Source organism: Rhinolophus ferrumequinum, chromosome 21 (genome assembly GCF_004115265.2).
Source record: "Rhinolophus ferrumequinum isolate MPI-CBG mRhiFer1 chromosome 21, mRhiFer1_v1.p, whole genome shotgun sequence".
NCBI classification, from domain to species: Eukaryota; Metazoa; Chordata; class Mammalia; order Chiroptera; family Rhinolophidae; genus Rhinolophus; species Rhinolophus ferrumequinum.
The window spans coordinates 15,102,160-15,113,357 of NC_046304.1; the positions used below are offsets into that span (position 1 = coordinate 15,102,160).

At 37.7% G+C, this 11,198-nt stretch overlaps 1 protein-coding gene across 1 annotated transcript; it reads left to right on the forward strand.

Annotated features, from left to right (window-relative positions):
* The first annotated feature begins 1,298 nt into the window (after positions 1 to 1,298).
* LOC117012884 (olfactory receptor-like protein DTMT) lies at positions 1,299 to 2,237 on the forward strand. The gene has a single exon (XM_033089373.1). The coding sequence runs from the start codon at positions 1,299 to 1,301 to the stop codon at positions 2,235 to 2,237; it is 939 nt and encodes a 312-aa protein (XP_032945264.1).
* Positions 2,238 to 11,198: the final 8,961 nt, after the last annotated feature.

Consider the following 11,198-nt stretch of genomic DNA (forward strand, 5'->3'; position numbering starts at 1 on the left):
TGTTCTACATTAATATTTATTTAATGGTCGAGTTAGATACCTTATATATTATTCAGCCAATTTTTGCAATTTGTCTTTGCTTAGAAAATGTCTCATTCAGATTTTCAAATATATTTGAGAAATTATAGCAAGATTTAAAAATTTGCCTTTGTGACTATATCGTTTTACTTATTCTTAATATTTATAGTTAATTTTATATTTTAAAACATTATATTGCCTGGCAACTTTACTGTATTCTTTTATTGTTTCTATATAACTTTATTAACCATTTCACCCCAATAAACTTTAATTTAAAAAATTAGATTGTCCAGTTTGTCTGTTTGTTGATCTTTGCACAACAAAAGCTCTGAAATTATTTAATCAATTTTACTGCTTTTATTTTTTCCAAATTTTTTTATATGTGCTTTTAGATTCATCAATTGCATAATTCTGTTTATTTGAATATTTGCCACTTTTTTCTATCCTTGTCAGCTTAACTGTGTCATCATTTATTTTCATTTTTTCTACTTTATTAGTAGAAATTAGGCATAGATTTTTCTTCTCTCTGACATGTCTCTAAGCCAGAGGCATACAGAAATGTTAGACTAATTCCTTCCTCCTTTCAGGTCATATTGATTGACTCTACTCTTGAAGCAATTCTGGAACATTCTGATGGAATTCTGGAAGATGGTTGAACTGGATGCATAACGTCAGATGCTTTCAGAGTTTTGCTTTATGTAAATATTTTTGTATTTGGTAGAGGACAAATTAAATACGGAACTTATGAGTGCTTGATTAGAAAATATCTTTTTGAAACTTCTGCAATCTGTATATGTGTGTATGCATATCTATAGGTTCATACTTTAATAGAAATTATGCCTTAAATTTTTCTTAACTAAATAATTGATTAATTAGTTTTTTATTATTAGTTTCAGGTGTACAGAACAACATGGTGATTAGACATTTACACACTCCAACAAGTTTCCTACGCATCTGATACCGTACATAGCTGTTACAATACCATTGACTATATTCTCTACATTATAATTAACATTGTAACTGTGTACCTATTTTTCAAATTCTAGTTGACTTTCAATATTATGTTATATTAGTTTCAGGTGTACACAATAATGATTAGGCATTTATATATTTTATGAAGTGATCCCCCAAAAAGCCTAGTACCCATCTGACACTATATACAAATATTACACATTATTGACTGTATTTCACATACTGCATTTCACATCTGCATGACTATTTTGTGACAAGTAATTTAATACAAATTATTTTTCATTTTAAAAAGGTGATAAAATAGCAACATGAAAATGGAAAACCAAAGCATCGTCTCAGAATTCCTCCTCCTGGGCCTGCCCATTGAACCAGATCAACGAGACCTGTTCTACGCCCTGTTCCTGGCCATGTATCTTACCACCGTCCTGGGGAACCTCCTCATCATCCTGCTCATTCACCTGGACTCCCACCTCCACACGCCCATGTATTTCTTCCTCAGCAATTTGTCCTTCTCTGACCTCTGCTTCTCCTCTGTCACAATGCCCGAGTTACTGCAGAACATGCAGAGCCAAGTCCCGTCCATCCCCTACGCAGGCTGTCTGACCCAAATGTACTTCTTCATGTTTTTTGGAGACTTGGAGAGCTTCCTCCTAGTGGCCATGGCCTATGACCGCTATGTGGCCATCTGCTTCCCCCTGCACTACACCACCATCATGAGCCCCAAGCTCTGCTTCTCCCTGGTGGCACTGTCCTGGGTGCAGACCACATTCAATGCCTTGTTACACACTCTGCTCATGGCCAGGTTGTGTTTTTGTGCAGACAACGTGATCCCCCACTTTTTCTGTGACATGTCTGTTCTGCTGAAGCTGTCATGCTCTGACACTCGAGTTAATGAGTTGGTGATGTTTTTCATGGCAGGGCTCACTGTAGTTATCCCATTCTTACTCATCATCTTGTCTTATGCACGAATTTTGTCCTCCATCCTCAAGGTTCCTTCTGCTGGAGGTATCTGCAAGGCCTTCTCCACCTGTGGCTCCCACCTCTCCGTGGTGTCACTATTCTATGGGATAATTATTGCTCTCTATTTATGCCCATCAGCTAACAATTCTACTGTTAAGGAGACTGTCATGTCCATGATGTACACTGTGGTGACGCCCATGCTGAACCCCTTCATCTACAGCCTGAGGAACAGAGACATGAAGGGAGCCCTGGGAAGAGTCTTTTGTAAAAAGATATTTGTTTGTTAATATGTTGGTAACACTTGAGCTTTTCACAAAGTTTTATTCAGTAGATGTGTTATGAGTAATATTAGACTATTATCCAGATATATTTCCTCACCTTGGATACGTCAGTTAGGATGACACACTATATAATTGTTCAATATGTAAAAGGGATGAATTGGAACTGCATAGTTGCACAAGGGAAAGAAGTCTTTGTGACCTCTGACTTGGCTTTCCTCTATGTTTTCCCCTGGAGACCCTGGAAAAGCATAGTTTCAGGAGAACTATTTTAAATGATCTCCAAACCTTACATTCTTCACTAATTCATTACAGGATATTATTTTTTTCAATCAGAACTCTGCTTTGATTGTGCTATCTTTTTTAAAAAATGATTCTCTGTACTCTTAGGTCAGTACTAAATAAGATCCACACATTTCAACCTCCCAAGCTCTCTCTAAATACCTCCTACATACCTATAGAAGGTTCACATATTTTATCTGTTAATCATTTCCCCCTCTGATTAAATTTGTGTTAACTTTGTGTTTCCTGATGTGCTATGACCTGGAATTCATTTTTTAAAATAAATTTGTTGGGGTGACATTGGTTAATAAAATCATATAATAGGTTTCAAGTGTACAATTCTATAATACATCATCTATATATTGCATTGTGTGTTCACCACCCAAACACTTTTACTACAAGAGTGTATTTTGTCTTTATATGGGTATAATGAATGCCCAGCGGCACTAAAATTTATTTCTCCAGGCGTGGGGAACGAATCTGAAGCAGGTATACAAGTTCAGAGTTGAAAGATGCTTCTCATCTCTTGGTATAATAGTTTGGACTACACAAAAGAACTTTATAATTATGTTTTTATTCTGGCCTCATGATAATTCTAAGGAAGTATGTAAGATATTATCACTATTTCACAGACTGAAAAATACGGTGTTCAATTACTTGCCAAGTCACACAGTGTGTCAATTTTTGAGTCTATGTAAGAATTCAGACTGTGTGATTTTTTTGGGTTTTTCTCACTTTCTTCAACTTCAACAAGAAAGGGAACAGCCATTAGAAAACAAACAAACAAACAAAAGTTTTAGCTCCATTTGTGGCATGAACTAGGTATCCAGCCTTGGTGCATTGGTATCCTTAGTTGTCTCCTCTAAATGACAGCATCCAAACCCACCACTTTCATCCTTTTGTATATTCCGGTGACCTCCACATCTGTATCTGAAGCCCAGTCCTTTCTCCTGAGTTCCCAGCTGTTATCATCTGCCCAGTGGACATCTCCACTTGAGGGTATACGGACAGTTCAATCTCAACATATAAAACATTGAACTCTTATGACCGCAATTCTGTTCATTGTCTTTTATTCTATACTGTGGTTTGTGATGTTATCTTCCACCCTGTTACCCAAGCAGCCACCTCTGTATATGTACATATATTCACAAAAATAGATTATAGTTCATATAATCTTACATTTCTAATTTTCATTTAATATTGTATTTCCTGAAATATTTTATTATCTCCACGAGATGGTAACACTAGGCGGTATAATGGGTACATTCTGAAATCCCATTGGCATATTACAACAGAAATATCAGTGGAAAAAATATTTAAATGAAATCATTTTCCTCTATACTAGAAAAATCCAATTAAAAGCCAATGAAAAATAGATCAGATTTTCAATAGAATTGAAAATTAGGAGGAAGAACTACAAGAAGAAAACATGAAAACTTTACTGAAATGCAGAAAAGAATATCACAATAAATTGACATAATACAATGATGCTGGAAAGGGTGCCTCATTTTAAACAGTATTTTGAAGAGTAATTTTTATATGATAAATTCAATCCATTTAAAATTGTGTACTTTGATGAACTTTGAAACATCAGTATTTTAACAACATCAGTTCTCAAGTACATGCAATGCAATCCAAATCAAATTCTCAATGGAATATTTGTGATGTAAATTTGACAAATATACCATATAAAAATAAGAAACTTTTCCAGGACAAAAGATAACATAAATAAATTTGAAAGAGAAGTGACAGACAATCGCATATCTAACAGACACAAAATTAAAATTCAGAATATACAAAGAACTCCTACAAATGATATAAGAATAAAACAAACAACTGATAGAAAAAGGTACAAAGAATAAGTAACAGAAACAGAAAGAGTAACAGAAAAGATGTTCAACTTCAGTGTTAACCAGGAAAGTAAAACCAAGCTGAAAAAACAAGAAGTGGTAAATGAATGACTACATAGTGGATCAATTAATAAATGATAGTCTATGGTAAAGCAAGGATGTGGGAATAAGAGCAGTGATGTACATTTCAATTATCTTGAAATATAATTTATATACAAGAAAATGCATCCATTTTAAGTGCTTGACGATTACAGGCATCCAAGTAATCTCAAACCCAATCAATATCTAGAAAATTCCATCACGTCACTGTTCACTGTGACCCCTTGCAATCAATCTCCCATTTCCTACCACTGACCTTATTTCTATTGGCCAGATTTCTATCACTATTGGTTAGATTTGCCTGATTTTGAATGTCATATAAATGAATCATTTAGTATGTTTTCTTCTGTATCTGGTATCTTTAGCACAGCAAAAAGTTTTGTGGATTTAGCTATAAAACTGTGTATCAGTAGTTTGTTTCTTTTTATTATGAGTAGTATTCCATTGTGCAAATACAGCACAATCAGTTCATTCCTTCACCTTTAGATAGATATTTGAGTTGTATCTAGCTTTGAAGTTTATGAATTGTTGAAAAATATTATCCATTCCCTCACTGACTTACCTGGGCACCTTTGTGTAAAGTCAGTTGACCATGTATGGGGGCCTCTATTTCTGCATTCCCTATTCTGTTCCATTGACCTATATGGTTCCTACTTGACCTATTTTTATTCAAATTTCGCATCATTCTATCTGGGTCTCATCAATTTTTCCTCATGTCTTCATATACCTAACGTGTCTTTTCTAACCCGACCAGATCCTAAAGGGATATTTTTATCCCCTTTATTATAGGAATGAAACTTTATTTTTTAAAGCTATTTGCTTTAAATTCAACTTCCTATTAAATGATTAAGCATGGTATATGCATTCATTATCATAGTTTTCTTACTTTATTATTAGCTGTGTTAAAGAAACTTCTTCCCACCATTATTTTACCATTAAGAGTTTTGTGTGTGTATGTGTTCTTTATTTTACTTAATTCCTTTGTTGGCATATGTAGTGCAGGGGATCCTGCCGACTAAGCCAAGTGTCGTGCGGGGCGTCCGGCGGAGTCTCTGGTCCCACTCCCCACACAAAAACGCAGGACATGGTGAGGCCAAAAAGGAACACCCACGGAGCCATAGGTAGGGGAGTCACACCACTATACTCTCACTGGCGGCTGGGTTGGAGACACAGGAAACAGGAGCCACACAATTCTCAACCCTCACTGTGCCGCTTGCAGACTCAGCCACCATCTTCTTGCTAGCTCCCCCATTTTTCTTTCACTAGCGTAGCCACAGCAGTTATATTCGTGGCCAATGGCTCACTGGTTACAGCTGACGGCCAACTAGCCACAGCTGCTGGCCATTTGATCACAGTCGATGGCCATTTACTACCTGAGCCAGCACCTTTCTATGTGAGGCCGAGAGCCTGGAAACTGCTTTTTGGGACTCTGTCCCCACAGCATATATCTTCCAGTCATTTTAAAAATAAGAATAGTACATGAATGCAATAATTATTGAATTATCACAAATTAGATTTTCCATTTGTATGTTTGTTTACCTCTGGAGGACAGCTTGGCTAGGTATAGAATTTTGTGGACATCCGTTTTCACACTGAAAACCCATTTTCCAAAACATTGTGGAAAAATCTGAGGTAAGGCTGACTACACCTTCTTCTCTCCACCTCTTCTAAAGCCTTCTTCTCCCCTAACCCCGAACTTGTACTATTATTTTCCAAAAATGAAGTTTAATAGCTTCATCAGATTTTGTTTTTTTATAAGCAGATTTTCATTACAATTTTTAAATAACACAGCAAATCCTTTTTGATTTATAAATCTGTATCTCTTTCCATTTCAAGAGAGTTATCTACTATTATATCTTGGAACATTATTATTGTTCCATTGTTTCTGTTCTCTAGTAAGACCAATAATTTTTATACCAGATATGAAATTTATGCACTACAGTCTATCTACACAAAACGATAATTTTATTTTCCACAACTTAGAAAGAAAAACAGAATTTACAATATTGTGGTTTCATAAATATTCAGTGCCAAAACAAGGTGGGTACTTGATCTCATAGATTGAAACAAATGGAACATTATGTCATTAAACCTGTGATATTCAAGACAAAAGTTACAAGCTTGATTTCAAATTAGTTTGTCTTTCTTACACTCCATCAAGGGCTCAAATCTTTCCACATTTTATTTGTTTATGTTTATATCATATATCAACTTCTTTCCCTCCCTCACTGCCTCTCTTCTGCTCTTGTTTATTCTTTCTCTTTCTTCTCCTTCTTTTTGTAAATGGATGAACCATTTGAGATAATTTTCAGACATCAAGACACTTAGCCAGTATATCCAGCCTTCAAAATATCCTAGAAACAAGAACATTCTCATACATAACTATACCATTATCACAACCAAGTGATTTCACATTAACACACATATATTTAATATATAATCCATACATAAATTTCCCCAATGATAAAGACTTGCTTTTTATGAGAGATTGTTAACACATAATTTACAAACCATATCACTCACCATTTACGTTATAAATGAAATATTTTTGGATATTTACAGAGCTGCACAACCATCACCATAATCAACTTTAGAACATTTTCATTACCCTCAAAGAAGTGCCATGCCCATTAATAATCACTACGCACTCCCCCTAACAATCACCAATCTATTTCATGTCTCTATGGATTTGCCAATTTTGATATTTCATGTACATAGAATCATATAATATTTGGCTTCTGTGACTGGCTTCTATCAATTGGCATAATGTTTTCAAAATTCATCCATCTCATACACGAATCAGTACTTTATTTTTATTGCTGAATAATATTCCATGTGTGGATTCACCACAATTTATTTTCCAGTCATAAGTTGATGGCTGTTTGCAGTGGGGCTGTTGTGAGCAGCGCTGCTGTGACCATTCGTGTAGAAATTCTTGTTTCAGTACCTTACTATTTTCAGACATACACTGAGGAGTGGAATTGCTGGGTCATGTGCTAATTCTATGCTTCACGTTTTGAAGAATCGCCAAAATATATCCTTCACCTTTCCTCTCTCCCAATGACCCCCATCCTCTGCTCCCCTCCCAGCACCCACATACACCTCAGCCACACTGAACCCCCTTTACTGTGTAAACAACTCAAGGCTCTCTCACCTCTGGGCTTTGCCATGCACTTTTCTCTCTCTGGACAATTTTAATTCTCTTTTCCTAGAAGACTCCTTAGATTCTTTAAACTTTATTAAAAAAAAATAGATGTCTTCCATGGATAAGGTTAGGAGTCTTGATGTACTCTTATCACATCCTGTATTTCCCCTATGAAACATTTATAATACTTGGTAGTAGCTTATTTAGTTGTGTCTGACAACTAAACTGTAAGCTGTCTGAGGGTAGGGACCATTTCTACCTTGGCTGCAGTCTTTCCCACAGAACATGGTTCACGGTCTTGCACATGGTACTTTCCCAGTAAATGTTATTTAAAGGAATGCATTAATGAACTGATGCACTAAGTATATCCTGGGTGGGTCAGTTAACACATTTCTGACTATCACGGAGCTTAAACTCCAGCTGATGAGAGAAGGTTGGTATATATGGGAGCACACACTGCACAACATAAAACAGTGGTGATCACCTGACAGTATTTGATTATGCTAACTTTGTAGAAGTCCAGATACTGCATAGGATGGGGAAGGGTGATATTAGAGTGGGCTGTGGTAGTCAGGGAAAGGTTCCTGGAGAAGATCAGAATTGGGATGAATCTAGAATGCTGTCTCTGTACATGATTTATTCAGAAATGTGCAGGAGTAAGGTGGGGTGGGGGCAAGCACCAGGTTAGTTACTAATGAGTTTCTATGGGACCCAGGGATCCCAGGGGTCAGGGCATTGTAGAAGAGAGGAGTCAGAAGACAATGGCAGGAACTCTGGCTGGCAATGAAGGAGGTGGAAGCAGTAAACAGGAAGCAGGCTCTAGAGCCACATTCACACAAGCTAGGTGAGTGGGGAGGAAGGTCAGAAGTAGTTATACTAAAATCCCCTTAAACAGATATTAGGATTCCATAATTCTGTAGCACAACTCCTGCAGGACGATTTAGAAGGCATTTTCCTCAGTGTTTTCCATTCTCAACAGTGATTCCATCTCTATGTGTAACTGGGAATCACCAGACTTCTTAATGGGAATTAACAAATTGTATATTTTATACTTTGCAGGTATCAATCATTCCAAACCTACAATTCTGTGAAGTATGGAAGATTCAGCGATGGTGGAGTGTAATGTTGGAAAAGTTCAGCTGTTTGCCAAGGTCGCAGGCCAGTAAACAATGGAATCTGACTCCTCTGGGCTCCTGAATATTGTGTTTGGGGGCAAGTAAAACAGTATGTAAGAGAGCATCCAGAGAAGCCAGTTTTCTTTCCCCTCCATTGAGCTGTCTTAATATTAATAATCCCTTTACCTAGGAATAAATTCAACGCGTAATGTGACAGGAAATTGTCACTATTCTGGTTCCAGTGTATTGTTTCTGGGCAATAGCTTCTTTCTTCCCACATGCTCCATACCTTCTCTACCAACCCCAAGGTGCTGTCCTCATCGGGAGGGGAGGGGATAAGGATAGAGATATTTGGGAAATTATTGCGTCCTCATCACAGAACTTAATCATGATAATAGTAAGTCTTACTAATGCCACACTGTCTCACTGTGTAGCAAGATTTTACGTAGATTGTTCCATTTTTATCCCTCCCTTGTCATGATAAATCAGATACTTTCATTTCTACTAAGCTAATGAGAGAATTCATTGTAGGGGAGGTTAAGTTCCTCAGCCAAGGTCATGAAGCTGGTACGATGTAGTAAGGTAATCCCAGGAGGACTGGCTCCAGGAACCTAGCACTTAAATACTGTGTATGCCACCCTGGGTTCACCCATTCTCAGCTGCTCCCCTGACATCCCCCAGAATGTTCATCTCAGTTCTATTCTCTTCTAAGTCTTACTTCCCTGCCTAAGTTCCCTGGGTCAATAGTTTTCAAAGGGAAAAGAGACAAGATTTCTACATGGGTCAAGGTATTGCTAATCTAGGTAAGAGAGAAATCAAAGTGGGAGAGCCATGTTCCTAGTAGTTCCAGGGTCACAAAGTGCATCCTAAGCTGTGGTGGGTGGGGTTTAGTACCTATAGATGGTGAGAGAACTTCACTGCTTTCAGGAAGTCAGCCTGTCATGTCTTTCTGAGTCTGAGCAGCCCCTGTGGTCTGAACTGTCCCCAAGCTGGGACAGTCAGGGGAGATGGGCTCGGATCACTTTGCGCTCTTCCTCAACTTCCCCTTACCTCTGAGATGGGTGGATGAGGGGGTGTGATAAGAGGGGTAAGTAGACAAATACGGGCTTTCTATGGAGTAGGAATGTCAGGAGCAGAGCAGCGAGCAGGGTGCAGGAGTAGGTGGATGTGTGGTGGCAGAGTCCCCACTTGGTTTTGCACACTACAAAAGGATTCTGGTGGCCATTGGATCAGCTCCCTGCTCACCGTTCCCTGGCCTGTACCTTCTTCAGCCACAAATGATGGACTCACAGGGGCCTCAGCACCTATACAAGTGGAGGAGGAAGCACTGCGGGGAGGATCAGATTAGGGGACATCATTGCTGTGTTAACTGTCGTGACCAGACCTTCACCAGAGGTGGGTGCCCTCTGTATGTGGCCCACTGGCTTCATTAGGAGCTGCCCCAGGCAAGTGTCCTGTTTACCTAATAAACCAGTCATGCCTGGGATGATGTCTAGATTTGGGTTGTGAACAGCTGCTTCACACCTGGGACTCTTCTCTAGTCCTTAGAGTTGACTGTTTCACTCCCTTTCACTCTTCAGTGGCCCCAAGACCATTTCATTTCTCTAAATTTGGGAGTTTTCTAGCTTCTGGGAGAAATAGGCCATTTATTTCCTAGTTGGGCCTCTCTGTTGCTGTCCTTTTTTCGAGCCGGTTACTCTGAACTTTTCCTCAATCTGATTCCCATTGGCTTAATATAATCCAGAAATTCTCAAAATCCTGGCATGCCAATGGCACTATTTGTCATTACCCAGCTCTGCTACTTACTGAACATTTCTGTAACATTTCCTTTTAATTGGTCATAGAATATATCATGGAGAATTTGTACTTTAGATTAGTACTGTCCAGTTTGGTAGCCATTAGCTACCTCTGGCTGTTGTTTACTTGAATGTGGCCAGTTCAAAAAGACATGTGCTGTACGAGTGAAATAGACTTTGGAATTTGAAGAAAATAGATGCATGACATATTAATTTTTGAAATCTTGATTGTATGGAAATGAAGATATCTTGGATATATTAGCTGTGAGAAATGTTATTAGGATTAATCTTGCCTGTTTCTTCTTGTGTGTTTAAATGTGTTATTGAAAATTTAAATGACATATTTTGCTCACATTTAGGGCTTGCATTTTATTTCTAGGTAATGTTTTAATCAATATACTTCATTTTGATTGCTCCCCAAAGTTTTGATTGTTTAAATGCTTTACTAATATGTGCAATTTTGACTCGTGATAAGACAGATCATTCTCTGATGTGTTTCTCAAAATTCTCAGAAAGATAACCTAAATCGGGCGTGAGACACCCCACTTAATGAGTGTGATTTTTCTCCAGTAAATTATGTAGCTTCGTATTGAATTTTAGGTTCTAGAATGCCTTATGCAGAGCCTGGGGATTATTTGTTCCTTGCAAGTTTGAAAAATCTAGAAAGCATCCTGGCCCAAAGT